Below are 22,295 nucleotides of genomic sequence, written 5' to 3' on the forward strand. Positions count from 1 at the left end.
CGAGACAGAGAGGAGGACAGAGGAGCGCGCAGAGTGAGCAGAAAGATAAGAGAGAGATCACGAGAAGAGAGAGACGAGAGAGAGAGAGAGAGAGAGAGAGAGAGAGAGAGAGAGAGAGAGAGAGAGAGAGAGAGAGAGAGAGAGAGATATCAGGAGGATCACTGGCTTCCCATATTCTCTGTCATGCTTATCGGATACGGACAGTTCCACATGTATTCAAGTAAACAAATCATGGATAAACCTTGTAGATGCAAAAACTTTGTAGATGTAAATACTACGTAGAAAGCTTGCATAACACAACATCTGCATGATACTGTTTGCTTGATGTGTACTGAATAAAAAGAGAGATAGTGTGAGTGAGAGGGTATGATCAGTACAACAGGTTGTTGCCAGAACCTGCAACAAAATGTTTCAAAATCCGAACATGTTTTCCACTTAATGTTTCAAGGCATTCTATAACCTGTGTGCATATTTAAATAACTTTATCCTCTGTCAAGTCCATTATATATCACACATATTTGCCTTCATTCATCCTTTTCCTACCTAGTGATGGCGTATACAGTAGGTTAGGTATCTGAAGGAACAAACTTGAGCCCTGATCTTTACTCATCTTTGCTTGTTAGATGTTCATGGAGACGTCTGCCAATGAGCTGGTTAGGACAAGGTATTGGCAATAGTAGGCTAACTACTGTAACAGATAGGTGCAAAGCTTTTGAGGCCTACTGTTCCTTTCAGCTTTTCTCCCACTAAAAAGGCCTGAGGAGGAAACAAACACACATCCATCTGCACGGCTGACAAACAGAACAGACACTGGCCGTGCCGGGGGACAATGGCCCAGAATCCACAGACAAATACAAGCATCAATCAAAGCAAATGAAATGAGAAACTTCTCCCCTATCAAAAGGCCCTGAGCCCCCGCCAGTCACTCTCCCCGGACCCTGACAAAGACACTTAATCCAACCACTTTGACCTCTCACGTTATTAAGGGCTTCACTGACCTTAATCCAATCAAAATGATTTACAAAGCCCCCCCCAGCCCAAAGCCCAAGAGTAGCCTGGCCCGGCCGCCTGCCTCCCCGCCTCCCCTTTCCACCCAGTGGCCCTGCAATTTAGACAAGGAGGGAGAGAAGCCATGGGGAGATGTGGAGGTATTTACACCACAATGGGGCCAGGGACTGTGAACCCCTATCATTACCCACCTACTTGAGCTCAAGCCTTCTCTATCAATGGAACAACTGGCTCAAGAGTTTATTAAAAGCAATTGCCCCAACTAACCCCACATCCCACTATAGTAAACATCAGTCTTTTCCAGACCCAGTTGACAGATTTAGACCCCCTCCCTCTTTTTCCTCCTTCCCTCTCTCCTTTCCATCACCCCTCCATGCTCCTCTCACCTCATCTCTCTATCCCTGACTACTGGCAACAATCCTGGGGTCACGGTGCAAACATGTGGAGACAGAAAAAAACACTAGCTGAATGATATACCAGCTGAATGATACAGCTACAATTTTTTTTTGTAACATATGTGTTATTCGTTGGTTAACTTCATATCAAATAGAATTTTGAATTTAACGTAAGTTATCTGTCTTTATCCTTATTATACACTTCCTCACATTGGAAGGGGGGGGCGCGGGTGGCTTAAAGGGATTTCCCTTCTAGAGAAACCAACAAAAGACAAGCGTTTCTCCACCCAAAGTGTATACACACATCATTTCATCTGTTTACATCTCCATAGCTGAAAGGGACTCTTCAAGTCTATTTGAACAAGGAGTTTTAGTGCATATGATACACACACACACACACACACACCACACACACACCACACACACAACACCCACGACCACACACACACACACACAACACACACACACACACACACACACACACACACACACACACACACACACACACACACACACACACACACTGACTGAGGCAGAATGGAGTAAAAACTTTTCTTGCTTGTTTAACTACATGATTACAACAACTAACAACATAATGCTCTTAAACTCTCTGAATATCAACACAGGTGGTAGCCTTGAGTAAAGTGAGTGATAGAGGTTCAGTTGAGACAAGGTTAGCTATCGTTTGTCATTTGACATGCCAAGCATAACCAACATTGACAGACAAGGAAATTATTATAGTACACTAGTATTCTTCCAAGAACATGGGAACAGGTAGCTATGGGGAAAACACTCACTTCAGGTATTCAAGTCATGCAGTTCATGCAATTTGGTTGCCACCTGTGCTGTACAGCACAAATAAAGTTATTTCCAATGTAGCCAAGTCCCTCAACAATTCAACTGGTTTTAGACATGATTCTCACAGTTAAGTGTTATTAAATGTAGATTGTAGGCCTGTCACCCACAGCCTTCCTGTTCTGGAGATGAGTAGCCCACTCAGTAGGAAAAATACCATTGGGCAAGGCTGCACTGTTTTATTACAGTGCCTTTTCCTCTCAAGATATGTTGTTACATTTGTCCAGCCCTGGTCCAAAGAAAGCTAGCTTGCACTGTTTCATGAGTGTAACCTGCGTTGTCTTAAGGGGTATTACGGTATGTTACCTTTGTCAAGCACTGGTCCAAAGATGGCCTTGTCGTTGATGGTGGTACAGTTCCAGCGGCGGCCCCTGAATTGGTGCTGGCACTCCTGGATGCCGATCTTCACCCCCTCGGCCACACTGGGCATGATCTCCACGTAGTTTCGGCAGAATCGCAGCTGTTTGGGCACCAAGCCAGGGATGGAGCCACACAGGATGGGCTGGGAGCCCAGGGACGAGTACTGGTGGCCCACCGCTAGGGACCTGCATGGGGGAGACAGGAGGCTGGTTAGTGCCATGATATACTGAGTGTGTGTTTCTCTCGCTATCTCTGTTTGCGGGTGTATGCAGTGTGTATGTGCAGTGTGTGTGCGTGTGCGTTTGCACGTGCGTGTGTATCCAGCATGGTCTCATAGACTAGATGTAACATACAAAATGTAAACCCATGGATGTGTGGGCGTATAATGCGAAAATCTAGCATCTAGTTCGAATCTCATCATGGACAACTTTAGCATTTTAGCTAATTAGAAACTTTTCAACTACTTACTACTTTTTAGCGATTTTGCAACTACTTAGCATGTTAGCTAACCCTAACCTTAACACTTTTAGCTAATCCTTCCCATAACCCTAACTTTAACTCTTTAACCTTATTCCTAAGCTTAACCCTAACCTTAACTCTAAGCTTAACTCGCCAGCTAGCCACCTACCTAGAATTCGTTACATATAATACGTTTGGCAAATTCGTAACATATTGTATGTTTCGCAAATTTGTAACATATAATACGAATTGTATTTCGTAACATATCATACGAGATGGTTGATAAACATCCACAAATTAATACATACCATATGAAACGAAACATATAATACTAAATGGAGTGTTACGGAGTTAACGTACAGAATAATATGAAATGCTCTGAGACCAGGTTGGTGTATATGATGCTACCATTAAGCATCCATGCCTTATCCCTGCATCTATCCCCTCTGTAACCACCTGGCCTTTGTGTGGATTTAAAACAGTCTCAATCCTATACTCCAGAGGTAACAAAGCAGGGCCACGGGGAAAGATGAAAGTCCCCAGTGAACCCCAAGTGGTTCATAGACCTCTAGGTTGAGAACTTTGAAACGGCACCTTGTTATTACAGAGAACCACAACCTTTTTTTACCCTTGGCTTAGGGTAATGAGAGTGCAAATGTACACTGGGACTTCAGAGGTATGTATTAATTATATATCCATCCGTCCTCATCGTCCCCTCCCTTTGAGGATGGGGATTCTGGGTTGCAACAAGTGCAAACTTGATTGTTCTCTGATTATATCTTTCTTGCTGTGTTTTTGTGTGTGTCTCAATTGAGGTATTTACATCGCTCATAACTATCGAACCGTGACAACTAGTCCACTGCTGTGTCATCTCGTGTTATGTCATCCTAGTACTTTTGTAGAAGACTTTTCAAGCAGCATGCTGTAATTGTTTGATCTAAAGAAGGCAGTAAGGCACCAGTCAGTTTGTATTTCCACTGTTTTGTACAGTGGCCATGAAATTAGATTAATTTATGGCTGCTATATTCTAACAGCAGCATATAAACGTTATTGTCCCCAAGGCGGGCATTGTTTAGGACACAGTTCCATTATCCATACCACAATATGGCTGCTTAGTTGATATCCTACTGTACCCATGTATTATTACAGTATATTAAGAACATATACTCAGACCACTCTCATGACACTTCCACATGAAGCTTGTTACATACAGTATGTTTCCTTCACTCCTCACTCACTGTTTCTCTGCTCTGCTCCTCTCATCCCATCACTCTGTTTTGATCTAGCCACCATGTTCCATTTATTTTCATTCATCCTCTTCCACCGTACTAGAGTGGGTGAGTTGGGGTTAATTCCATTTCAATTACTATCCATACTTGTCAGCTCAGGTAGATACAGCTCATAGATGTGCTGGGTTTGGACAAACCTCATTCTATGAATGGGATTGTTATATCAATCAATTCACCATGAATATAAACATATTATGTAACGGCCATAACATAACATTTGATTTAATAGCTGACTTCCTATTGTCATTGGCAAAGTAACTACCGCATAGTAGCAACAAGTGCCTTCTTGGCACTCCATTCAACAGCTCCTTCTGCAGTAACATCAGTCCACACTAAGGCTGCTATTGATGACAGTAATCTGGTGATCCAAGTCTGAGTGATCTGGCCATAAAGACAGAGGCTGACAGTGCAGTGTTTGTTTGCATAGCGACCTGCTCCAACCTCCAACAGTAGAACAAGGGAGTTTTACACTTATCCAAAATAACTTGAGGTGGACAAAAAGAAGATCAAGTAGATAGAAGCGATGTCCACCCACTGTTTTGCTTCTCCAACAGTAGCCCTAGAGTGAGAGCAGGTGGAAGCAGGCAGGTCTTGTGCAGCTCAATTAGCTCACTAACTGTTGACCTGTGCAACAATGTTTAAGAAGTAATCACTCTGTGATCACAAGAACAAGATAACCGCACAGAGACAAAGTTCCACCCCCAGGCACTTCTAAATTACACCCTAATTATTTTTTTATTTTTTTTACCGTATTATCCTACACTGAGAGGTCCTGGTCGTCCCTGAGAAACACACTGACCTTGTGTACCATACATATGCATCGCAAATCAACAGTCTCAATCCTATACTCAGTCCCATGCGTCTGCTTTCACCTCTTGTCTTTCGCCTACATACCTCAATGGGTTACCTAATAGGTGTAGCCATTTAGTACTTTCCAAAGTATATCCCTGAGCAAATGGCGGACCAATGTGTCATGCTCACTTTAAAGGGTTTCTCATATTATTTTCTTTGACTCTTAGACATGACTAGACCTCTGGTTAATCATATATGAGAAATACAAAAAGAAAGACAGGGAGAAACAGGTTTTAAAGGTGTCTGTGAGGAAATCACATCCTCATGGCCTGCATTTTGTCTGTGATAAATATGAATGAAAGCAAGCGCATCAGTAAACAAGGAAACTCCTATTACAAAATGACCTTTCTTTGGCCCCTTGTCAATCCGCATCCTGAGGTGCTGAGCAGAGCATAGCATAGCACACCTCTTACAATAGAAACCTGAGTACACATCACAATGCACCTCAGACACTTGCCCCTAATACACATAACGTGTAGAGTAGAAATGGGAAGACTGAACCATGCCAAGTCGAACCAGCAACACAAGTACAACTCCCTCTGCAAGTGTGAGCAGATAGGATCTTGTCTGGGGGAAGACAGAAGGGGGAAGAAGAGAAAACAAATGGCACAGCTTTTAATTTGACCTGTAGACGTTCTGTTCTGCCAGGAAGAACTCATGAATGTTTCTGTGGGTGTTGAGTGAGGTCAGCAGGTGTAAGAAAACAAACAAAGGTAGGATTCCAAACGGTTTGACTAGCTAGCTACACTGACACTCTGCTACTGTATGTAGTTTTATTTCACCGTTGTGCTGCACTTATTGTTGTATTGCTTTATGCAGTTCCCCAAACCTGTTGATTGTGGTTATATACACTACCGGTCAAAAGTTTTAGAACACCTACTCATTCAAGGGTTTTTCTTTATTTTTTACTATTTTCTACATTGTAGAATAATAGTTAAGACATCAACACCACAAAATAACACATATGGAATCATGTAGTAACCAAAAAAGTGTTAAACAAATCAAAATCTATTTTATATTTGAGATTCTTCAAATAGCCACCATTTGCCTTGATGACAGATTTGCACACTCTTGGCATTCTCTCAACCAGCTTCACCTGGAATGCTTTTCCAACAGTCTTGAAGGAGTTCCTACATATGCTGAGCACTTGTTGGCTGCTTTTCCTTCCCTCTGCGGTACGACTCATCCCAAACCATCTCAATTTGTTTGAGGTCTGGGGATTGTAGAAGCCAAGTCACCTGATGCAGCACTCCTTCACTCGCCTTCTTGGTAAAATAGCCCTTACACAGCCTGGAGGTGTGTTGGGTTATTGTCCTGTTGAAAAACAAATGATAGTCCCACTAAGCCCAAACCAGATGGGATGACGTATCGCTGCAGAATGCTGTGGTAGCCATACTGGTTGTGTGCCTTGAATTCTAAATAAATTACTGACAGTGTCACCAGCAAAGCACCCCCACACCATCACATCTCCTCATCCATGCTTCACGGTGTGAACCACACATGTGGAGATCATCTGTTCATCTACTCTGTGCCTCACAGTCATAAAGACACGGCGGTTAGAATCAAAAATCTAAAACTTGGACTCAGACCAAAGGACTGATTTCCACTGGTCTAATGTCCATTTCTTGCGTTTTTTGGCCTAAGCAAGTCTCTTCTTATTGGTGTCCTTTAGTAGTGGTTTCTTTGCAGCATTTCGACCATGAAGGCCTGATTCATGCAGTCTCCTCTGAACAGTTGATGTTGAGATGTGTCTGTTACTTGATCTCGGTGAAGCATTTATTTTGGCTGCAATTTCTGAGGCTGGTAACTCTAATGAACTTATCCTCTGCAGCAGAGGTAACTCTGGGTCTTCCTTTCCTGACTGACCTTCATGTCTTAAAGTAATGATGGACTGTCGTTTCTCTTTGCTTATCTCAAATATTAAATATATTCAGATTTGTTGATTTTTTTTGGTTACTTCATGATTCCATATGTGTTATTTCATAGTTTTGATGTCTTCACTATTATTCTACAATGTAGAAAATAGTAAAAAATTAAGAAAAACCCTTGAGTAGGTGTTGTGAATATTTTGACCGGTAGTGTACATTTTTAGGTGTGACCTGTTCATTCACATTTATGCGAAACTCATGTTTGACCATGTATGAGCTGGCTAAACCTAGTAGTGTATGGGAGTGTACGCTGTAGAATATATTATTTGATCAATACAGGCCAGACAGACAGACAGAGAGATAGACAGAACCTGCCTGGACACATAGTCATAAGTCTCAAGACGTCCCATACAGGCTGAGTGATTCAGGTCACCTCTACGCCTGTAAGGAAGCAGGAGAAGAAGCGGCAATGCTTCAACAGAATATGATTCATGGATTTGTTACAGAGGTAGACTATAAAGGACATGGTGTTATTGAGTGCTAAAAAATACATATTTTACATGCTGTACAACTTCATTTCAGATATATGGAATTTGTGGTCTAAGGTTGAATGCAAACTGTTTGTATTTATTAGTGAATGGTTCCTCCTTGTAATTCATAGATCTAAAGTGAACATATTACAAAAGGAATTTTTATTTCCTCATAGGTAAATAATGCATCATGTGTCTGATATCGCATTCCTTACCACTTGCCACTGAGCAGAATCTTTTTTTCTCCCTGTTGGTGATACACAAACTCAAACAAAATCAAGACCATTGAGGATTCATATAAACCAGACCTGTATCATCTCTATAAACAGTAGCTGCATGTTAGAATCAGAAATACACACAAGAGAGAAAATAATAGATATCATGTTTGATTCTAGTCTCAGTCAGTATAGATCTGTCCTCCTCTCACTGAAGTGTATCCAGACTAGGTTTAATGCATATTTCAGCAAGCCCAAGCAGGGTACCGTAGAATTACCACTTTACTCTTGCAGGCCCCGGGGCTTTGGAACCGACTTTGACATCAAGAGAGCATGTTTGGGAAAAGGAATGTGCGGCAAGCTTTCACCTCCAGGTATTTATCTTTTAAGGTGGTGTGGGGTGGGTGTGTGGCGGGTGCAGTCAGGCTGAGCCACGACAGGTCAGGGAGTTAGACAGACATGAACCTGTCTTGGTTTAGATCCACATCCTCCACCATGATCCGCCTGCCACTGTACAGTATACACTCTTAGAGTAAAGGGTTCCAAAAGGGTTCTTTGGCTGTCCCCATAGGAGGTAGAACCCTTTTGGTTACATGTAGAACCCTCTGTGTAAAGGGTTCTACATTGAACCCAAAAAGGGTTCTTCAAAGGGTTCTCCTATGGTGACAGCCAAAGAACCCTTTTAGGTTCTAGATAGCACCCTTTTTTCTAAGAGTGTAGTTAAAGGTGAAATACCTCTGGTGGCAATTCCAATTCCAAGAGGTATTCAGGCACCAGCTTCCACCAACATACCTCCACAAAGCTACTTTTCATCATAATATTATCTGTCATTTATTGGATGGTTGACAGGATATTTGCTTAAGTAAAGTCACGTTTGGTGAGAGGATCTAAAAAATGCCTATTGTTCAACAGCATGGTGTTAAAATTGGATTGAATTGTAGAACCATGAAACACAAGTTTCTATTTTAGCTTCTTACCTCACTCTTTAGTGAAGTATCTAGTTTCCATGAAGCCAGAATCAATCAAAACTCGATATTACGTAAAGTATGCAGAGTTCAATGGTGACTTCACTTCAGCTCCTTATAGCCTGGTGCTGCAGCTCCAGCTGAGCTTTGTTTGTATTGGTAGGGGTGATACAATAAACCCAGAGAGACCTCATTGTGTCTTTGGACACGCTCGCCTCTGTTTTGCTTCCGTCGTTGCACTCTTGCCCAGACTGAATCAGTGCTCTGACCCACCCGCCAATAGCAAATCATAAACACACAAGTTGATGACAGAGGCTGGTTACTGTGACCAACTGGAAGCCTGCCTGCCATCTTCTTTGTCAGTCATCATGACTGGATCTGGTGTTTTGATACAATCTTGGCCCCACAAAAAAGAAACAAAAAAGACAGCTCCTTTATGATCCAAAAAGAGAGAGTGAATGATTGTGTACTGTGGGCTGTACCTCAAGAACATACTGTTTTGCATTGACATAAGTTATAACTCTGTCACTTTGATTCTGGAACCCATCTGGAGGAACTTGGGGACCAACCCTCTGTCAGCATTGTAGTCGACCAGTGTTTCCAAAACCTCTCATTGAGTAGCCCTAGACACTCCCACTTAATTGAGCTACGGTATTCTACTAGGCCACCTTATTTCAACATATCAAGGGCTTGATGATTAGCACTAGCTGAATCGGGTACTAGTACTGGTCTAGACCAAATAGGGGAACGGCTAGCGGGGGTACTGAAAGAGAGGTTTGGGAACCACAGAAGTAGACCATAGCCTTTAGGTTTCTCCCCTCAGAATGAACCCATCCTGATCCTGGCCAGTCTCTCAGCCCTGGGTCTCAGAGCAGGAGTGCTGATTTAGGACTAGAGCCCACCACTGTTTATGCTGGATATCTGTCCAGCTGAGCGTGTAATTAGATTAATAGGAGACCTATTAGCTGAATTAAGTGCAGGGACACAGCATCTTTAATATTTCATGGGGAAACATTGATTTGAGGAAGAATGCAGTGTGTGATTGGTGAAATGTAAATCTGTTGGGAATTTCTTGGGGCTGAGGATCTCTGATCTAGGACTGTGTCTATACTGTAGCTTCCCCTATCCTCCGGCTATAATGCCTCTGGGTTGCAGCATCTGACAAATGTCTCCCCTCTCAAGGGAAGAGGAGTTAGTTGTTCAACAAGAGGGTTCCACTAGCCTTTCTATGAAATCCATCCTAAAGATTAATAAATGGAATTCACATTCATCCAATTTTCTATCCTTTTTCAACCCACTGTCACTAATTCATTCCTCTCCAATTGCACTCTTCCATCATTGTTTCTTTCTCAGTTTGATCAGCTGACTCAACCAGTTCACCCAGTGTTGTTGGCTCAAATCCCCCTCTTTTCTTGCATCTATTTTTGTTGTTGTTTTTTCAACAGAGATCAATTAATGATCAATTGAAGCTCCTCTAATGACCTAAGGCAGTCCTACTTACATTATAAATGTCACCTTCAATCAAGATACTTTTATAGCATGCAATAAGCCTACTCAATAACGCAGAAAACAGTAAATATTTTGTGATGAGATGACACCAGACATCTCTTACCTTTAAAATAAGACATTCGGTCAATTATGGATTATTTTCAATCAAAATGCAATTCCAGTTTGAAAACCTTACATCCTCATTTCATTGGTCTGTGAATGGACCATTGGGTTTAATTCCTTTTTCAACTGACCCCCAACTCAAGGCCTAAAGCGATCACCTCATTCTCCTTAGGCCTTTAACACATGCGAAAAATGATTTGACTGTTTGGGAAATGATCAACACCAGTCCTTTAAGAAGACTAATAAATAACACTAATAAAATAACAATTGCTTATGGGTACCACAAAACAACATATGTTAGGCTGTAGTTTATGAAGCATCATTGAAAGCTCATTTCAATGATGAAGCCATGATAATCAGTATCTGAGGCTATACAAATAATTGTAGTATAGGGTTACACCACTCCATTGGATGACATAACTGATAGGCCAATTTCAATTAAATCCTGAGCTTTGGGAAATAATCAATATTCTCAATCGTGAAATTCGTGTATTCAATAAAATCTATATTACACATATCGAATAAAACATTGATATTATTAGGTCATTTAAATGTTGTGTTTAAACTTTGATTAAAATGATTCCACATTATTTGTATGATTTATTATTATTATTGTTGTTGTTGAATATTAGTATCATGAAACTAATAACCTTTCCGTTTCGCACCGCCCCTCTCATAAAAGCATGTAATATTCAACAACAATAATAATAATATGAATAAATAATAATAATTTGAAATCATCGTTCAACAAAACACGTTCAGCTTACTTTCCTTCGCGTTATTATTTTAATCAATATCTATCATCAGCGATCTCTTATCAAGTAGAATGCAGCATGGCCTCTTTTTAGGGTAGTCAAAGCAAACTGAAACTAGTTTACACAAAAATCTCTTTGAATTTTATTTAGCATAACCAGTCTGGGTAAGTAGGCTATTCTTGTTTCCGCACTGCATGCGTTTTTAAATCAATAGCTTCAGTGACTCACGTGCTGTTATACAATTTCACTTGACGAGCTCTATAACCCATCTTCACGATTCTGTCTCTGCTGGTTAATTAACGTCGATATACACTGTCCGTTGACAGGGTCAATTAGACCGGTATGATAGCCTAGGATACAACTTAATTGCCGGGGCGCCCAGCATCGGAAACCACATGCTGATATTATTATTTCAAACAAACAAACTGAAAGCAACAATAAACGAAAAAGTATATTGATGAAATAATAGGTCGCTATCACTTTTCAGAACATGTTGCAGTTAAAAGTAGAGTGAAGATAAAACTTACCACCAGATAGGATAACTTGGTATGGCATGCGTAAACCCACAAAGAAACAGGAAACATCCATGGTATATCATCCTTAAAAAACTTTCGCAAAACATCTTCACCACATACACGCGCGTTCATACGCGCGCACTCCGTTTTTCAATTAGAAAAAAAAACTAAACAATCTGTGCTGCTGACCAATATTTCTCACCTTGTCCTAAAAATAATGATAGGCTAGAGAAACAATCTTTTGCGACTAGTCATGGCAGAAGGGAGCCAAATATAAAAAGTTAAAAGCAGCTTGCTTTTAGGACCCAATCAGCAGGTATTGCCAAAGGGGAAATTCTGGTCATACTGTTCCCTTGCGAACGCGCTATCCCTGAGTCAGTCAGGCTGAAAGCAAACACAAGAATGAGCTAATTTTAAGAAGATAGTGTTTTAGTGCTCATTGAGACATGGTCGCATTGGCATGCTGTGTGTGATATATAATGTTGTTTAAAGGAGAAGAGGGAGGGTCCGAGGTCTTTTAAATAGACATCGAACCCCCGTGGATTGGGTAGCTATAACAACCTGTCCGGATTTCACTCCCTGGTTCGAAGCTGCTAAAATGCAGAAATAGATATGTGTGAATTGCTTGAGCCCCGCTATTCAGTTTTCTAATCCTTCATTTGTCCCCTGTATGCCTTCATTGATGCATCTACATTCCCCTGAAAAGTTATTTTGTAAGTGATGAGCTGAGTAGTAAATACAAGGAGCTTTAACTTGCAGATGTAGTTATGTCAGTACTTCTAAAGTAGCCCAAAGCATATTTGCATGATCCTGATAATGGTCCTTATTATATTATACCCATTCAGATAGCCTAGGCTATATTCACTTTCACATATTGCCTTAATTATTGATGCCATTTGTCTAATTTATATGACAAAATTATAGGCATACAAGAGTGAAATTCATGTCAAATGTCCAAATACCATCATAAAACATCTGCAAACGAGTAAAATATCATCTGGAATCAAATATTGTTCACTTTACACAGATTACAATACGATTTAAAAAAAGAAAACTTTTGGCGAGATAAACCAGACTTTTTCAATGAACTGTCCATGGTGCTTATGGGTTATCTATAGGCTGCTCCACTCCACTTCCTGTCATTGCAACGCGAGCATCCCATAGGGTTGCCCGTCCCGCGCTGTGCCGAGTTTAAATGGCAGGGTGTTGTATTTCCTCTCTCAGTGTCAAGTGGCTGTTGATAGGTGATCTAATAGGAAGTGGACTAGTCCTCACTTTCCATTGATATGCACTCTCTGATGCATATCTTCGTTTTAACTATATTCTTGCGGTGATTGTTTAATACCGTTTACCTATAATCGCACGGACTGTGAATTCACACTGAAATAAGCTTTGAATTGACAAGAAAGGGAAACCAAGATAGTAGGCTACAACTGGATAGGATGCCAAGCAAATGGATTAAACTCAAATCCAATGTCACGCATTTAAATGAAATATTTCCTGCAGCGGTTATAATCCCTTTAACGTTTTATACATGTTCTATTCCCAATAAACACTTTAACATTTTTAAAACCCCAATAAGAAAATACATGTTTTAGTGAATCAATGAAATACTTTATTCTTGTTCATAAATATTGTTCTTATGTATGTTACTATAATGTGATACCCAATCGCATTCATCAATCAGGTGATTCGTGAATTAATTCACTCCACCCCTCACTCACTCATAAAAGTATTTCGTTATGATTTCAAAAGCCCCTTAATTTTAAGACCTAACCATCGTAAGTATGAGTCATAGCTACATGAAATTCTGTGTCAAACATTTGATTGTATTGCCATCTTGTGGACATTGAGCGTCCTGTGAACCAAGTTACTTTTTAGAAGGCGCATGATGGGCACACGTCCACCCAGCAGAAAGACGGGGGACCAACTAGATCAACAACTTGTATAAGGAAGAGAAGGTCACTGTAGTAGGACCTCCAGACATACACTGCTTTGAACGGGCTGCATAAACATTCGTCTTATTGATTATTGCTCTTGAATGCATGCTAAACTTTCTTTATCCACTACAGTTGTCCACTTGATTGACAGAATGCTTTGCTGTTCATTCTAATGAGGCAATGGTGTCCCAATTTCTTCACAGGAAGGTGATTCCTATCTCCCTCACTAGCTTTAAGCACCAGCTGCCAGAGCAGCTCACAGATTACTGCACCTGTACATAGCCTATCTACAATTTAGCCCAAACAACTACCTCTTCCCCTACTGTATTTATTTATTTATTTTGCTCCTTTGCACCCCATTATTTTTATTTCTACTTTGCACATTCTTCCACTGCAAATCTACCGTTGCAGTGTTTTACTTGCTATATTGTATTTACCTCGCCACCATGGCCTTTTTTTTGCCTTTACCCCCCTTATCTCACCTCATTTGCTCACATTGTATATAGACTTATTTTTCTACTCTATTATTGACTGTATGTTTTGTTTATTCCATGTGTAACTCTGTGTTGTTGTATGTGTCGAATTGCTATGCTTTATCTTGGCCAGGTCGCAGTTGCAAATGAGAACTTGTTCTCAACTAGCGTACCTGGTTAAATAAAGGTTAAATAAAATAAAAATCAAGACAAAATAATGAATGTTGAAAAGTATCGCTGTTCTTGTTGAGTCATATTTAACTCTGAAGACTGGATTAAACACTAGATTTCAGACATAATACTTTGGTTTAACCTTTGGAAATTTTATTTGGTTTAACCTTTGGAAATGTAGTGTGGAGTCAAGGGGTTCATCAGCTACAGCTTGAGAGAGCTACAGGTGCAGAGAGAACTGGGTGCCAGACCTGCCTAGTATAGAAGGGGAAATCTGGAAACAGGCAGAAGCAAGGGGGTACTGACCATATGTCAATGGGTACTGGTAGGGGAGGAGGTGTGAACGATTCCTTTTTTCCAACTGCCGTCAGCATTGGCAAGCGGGCAATGTCAGGGGTGGTGAGGAAAACACATGATGTCTGCTCAATTTACAGTAATAGTATGGCATGGCATGTGAATGTCTGTGCAATGTAACTACCCTGCCAGGAGGTGACGGTCACATCATTTCTCATTGCATGACGTCTGTGTGATACGAGTTGACCATTATTCATCTTTACGAATCAGCTTGCATACAAGTCCAGCTAAATGTCAGCATTACATTTTCTGTGATTCAGTGACAGTCCCAATGTGGGGAATTCATTATGTGAGTGACTGTGTAGTGCTAGTTAGGGCTGACTTCTTCACTGGCGTGATTGATGTCATGGTTGAAGTGTTGAACCCCCCAAGTCCTAGCTGCCTGTCAGAAAGATGATTGTTTACTGAATTTAAATAACTGGTCAAATAATGTTTCCGATTACCGGTAGTTCTTGGTATAGTTAGCTACTATTTAGTTGATATGTACTTACTATATAATTACAACAGTACATACAAAAATATACATAAACAGTATCTATGCAATTTTATTTAAAGTGTGATTCTGTCTTCTCTACCGGGGGTTTCAGGCAGCAGCAGTGGCAGCCCATTCAGTTTTTCCTCAGAGAGAAACAGAGGGACATTGTGTCACTTGGCCATTATAGCACCTCTATGTGGCCATGTTGACCTCACTGCCATGATGATGTCATCCAGCATGCTGTCAAAGCCAAGCCAAATCCAGAGCAGCGGGTGACCCTGGCCAGCCAGTATGTATTCCTGGTTGCACATGGCTCATTCAGCCTCTCATTGACAGAAGACAGCAGTGCACACTATAACGGCATGACATGAAAAATCAAATCAATCCAAATGTGAATTACTAATGTGATTATTTAGCTGAGGCAAGAAAATAAATGACTCCACTGTGTTATTCAGAAAATGGAGAGTTAGACGTGCGTTAGTTGATTCCATAGATGTACATTTCACAGGAGGTTGGTGGCACTTTAATTGAGGAGGACGGGCTCATGGCTGGAGCGGAATGAGTGGAATGGTATGAAATACATAAAACATGGTTTCCATGTGTTTGATGCCATTCCATTTGCTCCGAGCCATCCTCCTCTCAGCAGCCTCCACTGATATACTGTACATCATTGGTTCAGTCTAACAACAACATGATTATTTGCATTTCTTCAGAGTGCCTACACTGTCGACATATTTGTGGACATATTTAAAAGAGATCTTAAAACACACCTTTTTAGCTTTGCTTTTCCTTAGCGTGCTTTTTGGTCATTCAGTTTTTATTATTATTTAATTTTTTATCCTTATGTATGTTGTGTAGTAAATATTGAAGTTTTTATTTTCATTGTTTTTATTCGTTTTTTTTCCTGTGAAGCACATTGCGTTGCATTCCATGTCTGAAATTAGCTGTATAAATAAAGCTTGATTTTATTTGATACAGTCATTCAGTTATAAATTTACAGAAGAGTGACGATCCACTGTTATTTAACTATAACTCAAAGTGTACAAAGTAAAACTCATTGCAGTGAGGACATTTCTCTCTATTTTCCGGATTTTCTTTTCTCCACTCTGCAGTTTTGACAGTCTAATAATGTTGATGTTTTAGTCTACATTGACTCATAGACTGGAATATCTGCTTTACTTGCTGTCCAGGGAAAATAACCCAACTGGTGGGTGGGCGATCTGTGTTTTCGTAGTATTGCGTTTGAATAAGACAAAGTGTGCAACTATATGTCAACCACTAGATGTCAGCGTTGTCTAAGGAAATTATGGTTTTATTGTGCAATTGTTCTGTTGTTTCCTTGTCTCCTATGGTTATACTGTAGAGACTATGCTTTGCTTACTGTCAACCAGTATCATTGTTGACAGCTGATAATGACATAAAACAAACAGAGCTGACAATCAATAGTGGCTTATTAAGTATTTACTAATTTCCTGCAACAGTAGGCTATGTTCTCTAACAAGCATATATGACAATCCAAAGGTCAAGCTACAAGTCTAGGCAAACTGCATGTTAATCACCACCCCAAAAATATTGGTTTCATGCTGTTAAAAAAACATGTTTATGTAAAATCAGCATTCAAACATAAACATTGACAACTGCAGTTGACCAAGATGCGGTACTGTGCACCCATTCCCATCTGACCTGTATCGGCACGGTCAAATGTTTCTTGTCTGGAACACAATCCCACTGTGTCCTGACTGTGAGTGAGTTAAAATCCAGTCAACAGGAACACATAGCAGCAGGCCAGGCCAGACGGACATAACCCATTGATTAGACACAGCCAGCCATTCCTCCAGCACCGCTGCTGCTGCTCTGTTTACATTACAAAGTTCTCAAGGAAAAGGGAGGAGGGAGCTAGGCTAGCGGTGTCTTGATAAGTCTCTGTCTAAGTCAGGACACACCCCAGGAGGAGCTCAACTCACCTGGAAACTACCCATCACTTTCCCTTTTCCTACCACAGCTCCTGAGATCTGCCTCAGTTCAAATACAATACAATACAATAGAACTTTCAAGACATAGGAAACAGGGTTAGTGCCATCACTGTTCCTTATCGGCAGGAAGGGCACTGCCATGGGTGTTGACAACACTATGTCTACCTCTCCCTCCCTGGGTGCAATGTGCCATATTGATAAAACACATAATTGAAGGCGACCTCCAATCTGGACACAACCTCTTTGGACAGTCTCTAGGACTTCATGCTACGTCAGGAAGGAAGGACAAGGATGTGGCCACTGTACTGCCAGTTTCGGAGGAGTAAGGACACAATGACAGGCAGGTGTGTGTGTGTGTCAGGATGAGCAGCGATCAGGATGGTAGGAAGGGAGGAAAGCTGTAGGTAGGCTGTAAAGTTTCACTCCGCCCATCGCTGTGTTCTTTATCTGCATGTGTCGCCTTAGCCTTGGCCTTTGATCACTGGGCTCTTCCTCCAAGCCACCTGGACAGTTGTGTCAGAGCTGAGGTCACAGATAAAACAGTGGAGTGCCTGAACAGGAGGTTTTGACATTTGACATCCCTGTCAACTCAGGACAGAGTATCTTTCATCAACTGCAGCTTGGCAGGACGGACACATGGAGCAGAGATACAGGGATCTCTCCTTCACAGCTTCTGCCTCTCTCCTTTACTCCCTCTCCCCCTCTCTCCCTCCCTCTCTCTCCCTCCCTCTCTCCATGCCTTCTTATCCCCCTTCCTACAGATGGTGACACTTTCTCTAGGTCATCCCCAGTCGTCATCGCTGGCTAAGAGAGATGGGAAAGGCTAGGGTTAATGTAAGGGTTACGGTTAAGGGTTTGGTTAAGGTTAGGGTAAAGTAAGGGTCAGTTTTAGATTTTGATTCGTCGTTTTCCAGATCAGCAGTGGCCTTATATAGTCTCCCAAGAGAGACACACCAATGACTACAGCTGTTCCTTTAGCGGACTCTTACTTTAGTTATTAAAAAATAAAACACCATAACCCATTCCGAACTAATACAGATGTAGGATCTTCATTTGATCACCCTGTTGCAGGAGAACCTTCCTGCAAGGCAGGACATTTAAAACATGTTATGTATTTGAGGCTTGAAAAGGCTTCTGAAGTTTGTTTTTCCACTTTGAAATTTCAGGCTTGATTTTTCCCTTATGAAAAATTATGAAACACATAATAATTCACATCTCCTGTTGCTGCAGAATTATTTTCCTGCTGTAGCAAACTGGCTCAAATTAGAATCCTACATCTGTACACATTAACTCTATAAAAAAAATCAATGAATTACTGTTTCACATCCTGTAAGGTTCAAAGCCTTTTCTTTTTCATGTTAAAAAATGAACTTGGGTGCCCAAGAGAGTAAAGGCAAATAGTGGCTCCTGGAGCTTTGTCACTCTGTACACATGGTTTACCCTGGGTGTTCTCGGTTTGCTTGGCAACCACCGGACTGATCATATCTTGTGGCTCTTGTGCATAACTGAATAGTATCCAAGTCTGCTGAGGGTCAATTCAAATTGCATATGTTGTGGGTTTATATGCACAAAGAGTTCACTTGCTTGAAACGGAAGGTAGTCAATTGAGTGAATCGTTAAGGCAAAGACAAACATTGAGAGATAATATTTCATTAATAAATAGACCTTTGAAATCTTTCCCAGATCGACTTGTCAAATACACCTTGTTGTTGGGCTGCTTAAGCTAACCCACCTACAATGTGTTTCTTTATTGTCTACGATACTGTACCGAGGTTTGCTGGCAAATATTGACTTTGTTGAACTAAGATCAAACTTTGCTATGAGTAATGTTTCATCTTGTCAGGGCCGGCTCCAGGCATAAGCGACATAAGCGGTCGCTTAGGGGCCCCGGCCACTAGGAGGCCCCCTACCATAAATTAAATAAAAAATACATGTTCAGGAACGCAGTCGGCGTCTCAACTTACTGTTGAGAGTTAGAATAGTAGAATACACATGGTGAAATTTAGGAATGTGGTTGTGCTTCAGCAGTTTCTGTCTTTTATGTCAGTCACTGACAGTCACTCAATTAGCCATGTGAGCTAAACATGTTAAGATTGGTAAGTTATTCTAGCCAGCTACCGACCGGGCACGCAGGACATGTGCCGAAGGGCCTGACCTGCAGGGGGCCTCCATTGATTTTGTTTGTCACTCACTCAGATATCATTCACATGCATAAGGCATAAGTCTTGGTAAAATGTGTAGAATTGCAGGAAATTAGCTTTAAAACTGAAGAAAAAAAACATCTCTACCCCATGGCGAAACTATTTTTGGGGAAATAGCTAAACTTCTCTCTACACATTTTTCCCCTTGGCAAAATGTGTAGAATTGCAGACAGCTTGCTTAAAAATGGCAACATTTTCTCTACTCCCCATGGCAAAATGTGTACAATTGCAGGAAATGTATTTTAACCCTTTGACAAGTACCAACAAACAGGTGTGATCATTATACAGTGGTCCCTGCAGCGTACACTCAAACCGGTGTGATTAGAACACTTATTTTGAACGTCCAGTTTTGATCGATGCAACAGTCAGCGTTTGAGCTGGCCACACTGTTTTTTCACAGAAATATTTTGCACAAACACAGTCCTTGCAACGTTATGTCCTGAATGTGACCAGTTTATTTTGGGATGCAATGTTCAGACATTCACAGAAGTAGCAACAGCATAACACAATCATCCAAACTGGAAAATGTAGACTACGTTAGTCCAACAGGATTGTGTTGAGGCGCAGATCTGGGGAAGGGTACCAAAACAATTCTGCAGTATTGGAGGTCCCCAAGAACACAGTGGCCTCCGTCATTCTGGAACCACCAAGACTCTTCCTAGAGCTGGCTGTCCGGCCAAACTGAGCAATCAGGGGAGAAGGGTCTTGGTCAGGGATGTGAACCTGATGGTCACTCTGACAGAGCTCCAAAGTTCCTCTGTGGAGATGGGAGAACCTTCCAGAAGGACAACCATCTCTGCAGCACTCCACCAATCAGGCCTTTATGGTAGAGTGGCCGGACAGAAGCCACTCCTCAGTAAAAGGCACATGACAGCCCGCTTGGAGTTTGCCAAAAGGCATTTAAAGGTCTCTCAGACCATGATAAACAAGATTCTCTTGTCTGATGAAACCAAGATTGAACTCTTTGGCCTGAATGCCAAGTGTCACGTCTTGAGGAAACCTGGCACCATCCCTACGGTGAAGCATGGCGGTGGCAGCATCATGCTGTGGGGATGTTTTTCAGCGGCAGGGACTGGGAGACTAGTCAAGATCGAGGGAAATATGAACAGATTAAAGTACAGAGAGATCCTTGATGAAAACCTTCTCCAGAGCGCTAAGGACCCCAGACTGGGGCAAAGGTTCACCTTCCAACACCACAACAACCCTAAGCACACAGCGAAGACAACGCAGGAGTGGCTTTGGGACAAGTCTCTGAATGTCCTTGAGTGGCCCAGCCAGAGCCCGGACTTGAACCCGATTGAACATCTCTGGAGAGACCTGAAAATATCTGTGCAGCAATGCTCCCCATCCAACCTGACAGAGAAGAACTGCACAGAAGAATGGGAGAGAAAAAAACAAATACCGGTGTGCAAAGCTTGTAGCGTCATACTGAAGAAGACTCGAGGCTGTAATCGATGCAAAAGGTGCTTCAACAATGTAAAGGGTCTGAATACTTATGTAAATGTGAAATGTCCGTATTTTTATTTCTAAGAACCTGTTTTTGCTTTGTCATTATGGGGTAATGTGTGTAGATTGATGAGGGGAAAAAACGATTTCATCCTTTTTAGAATTAGGTTGTAACGTGATAAAATGTGGAAAAAGTCAAGGGGTCTGAATACTTTCTGAATGCTCTGTACATACTGTATACTACAGTAGAAACAACAACACGTCATACAGAAAATAAAGCACTTACTTTGATAAGACTGCACACAGGTCCAAACAAGAAATTGACAAGTTGAAACATAGCCTATAGATAATTAGCAGGCAGCGTGTGTTGGTTTGAAGGCAGCGCGGGTTAACTGTCCTGTTTCGTAACAAGCACGTTTTGGAACAGTGAGTGCATTCTGACATCACATGCATTAAACAACTCATGCTGGGGAATGATTTATTTGGAACTCGCGTGAAAACGTTAAAACTAAAATGTTTCCCCCCGCTGTCAAAAGGGGGGCTACTAAAATGTTCTCCCCGCGAAGTGGTGGTCCCCCCAACCAAATCTCGCTTAGGGCCCCCAAAAGGCTAGGGCCAACCCTGGATCTGGTAATGTACATGTAGATGTTGTTATTGTTATTATTATTTATTTTTTATTTAAGCTTAATTTAACTAGGCAAGTCAGTTAGGAACAAATTCTTATATTTTGCCCTGCTTCCAAAGGAAAATGCATGCACTTTCAGTTTCAAGGCCGTTTGCAGTCCAAAATGTTATTTTCCTGTGTTTCATATATATTTCCACACTAAGAGGTTGGAATAATACTGTGAAAATCATGATATGCCTTTTTTGTGTAAGACCTGTTTGAAAAGATCACCTGGAATTTCAACCTGTTATGGTGGGATGGAGTTTTGGCCTGCCTGATGACATCACCAGGTGGTCAATTAGTTCATAGACCAATAAGAAAGAGAGTTCCAGTTTTTAGTTTCCCCCTTCCCACTCAGACCCCTCCCAGACAGTCCTAATACAATTCTTGCTTGACAAATGTCTCTTTGCTAAGAAGCTATTTTTGTTTATTTTTTTACCATTTTAGTTGAAAATAATCACAGTAGTGATTTGATACTGTGATAAAAACTGCTGCATTAGACACAGGTTGAATTTTGTCCTGGAGGCAGAACTGAGCAATTTCACCTGTAAAGTTAAAATTGCCTATATTGTAAAAATGTATGAAAATAAAATATGCTTTTTGGTCTTAATTTAAGGTTGGGATTAGGTATAAGGGTTAGCAGTGTGGTTAAGGTTAGGTTTAAGGTTACGGTTAGGTTTAAAATCAGATTTCATGACCACTCTGCAGAGCTGCCTCCAGAACAAGATTCATGACGAAAAACGCTAACCTGATCATTCAACAACATTGCACTCTATTAGTGAAGTCTCCATGGCAAGGTGTCTTTTTTGCAGTGATTTTAAAGAATGGACATGCCACTACATGCACATACAATTTGGCTCAAGTATGTCATAACATTTCACAAAAAAATGTGCATGCCACAAACGAAGTCTTGGAATTAAG

The 22,295-nt window shown here is 41.1% G+C and overlaps 1 protein-coding gene across 1 annotated transcript in view; it reads right to left on the reverse strand.

The window, feature by feature from the left end:
- wnt3a (wingless-type MMTV integration site family, member 3A) overlaps positions 1 to 12,115 on the reverse strand; it is a 24,150-nt gene extending 12,035 nt beyond the window's left edge. Inside the window, exons 1-2 of the mRNA XM_023976947.2 lie at positions 11,690 to 12,115; positions 2,565 to 2,803 (exon numbers count right to left, since the gene is read on the reverse strand). Of these exons, the coding sequence (XP_023832715.1) occupies positions 2,565 to 2,803; positions 11,690 to 11,784 (334 nt within the window). The 5' untranslated portion in view covers positions 11,785 to 12,115. The remainder of the gene's footprint in view (positions 1 to 2,564; positions 2,804 to 11,689) is intronic.
- Between the last annotated feature and the right edge of the window lie 10,180 nt (positions 12,116 to 22,295).

This window comes from Salvelinus sp. IW2-2015, linkage group LG32, assembly GCF_002910315.2.
Source record: "Salvelinus sp. IW2-2015 linkage group LG32, ASM291031v2, whole genome shotgun sequence".
NCBI classification, from domain to species: domain Eukaryota; kingdom Metazoa; phylum Chordata; class Actinopteri; order Salmoniformes; family Salmonidae; genus Salvelinus; species Salvelinus sp. IW2-2015.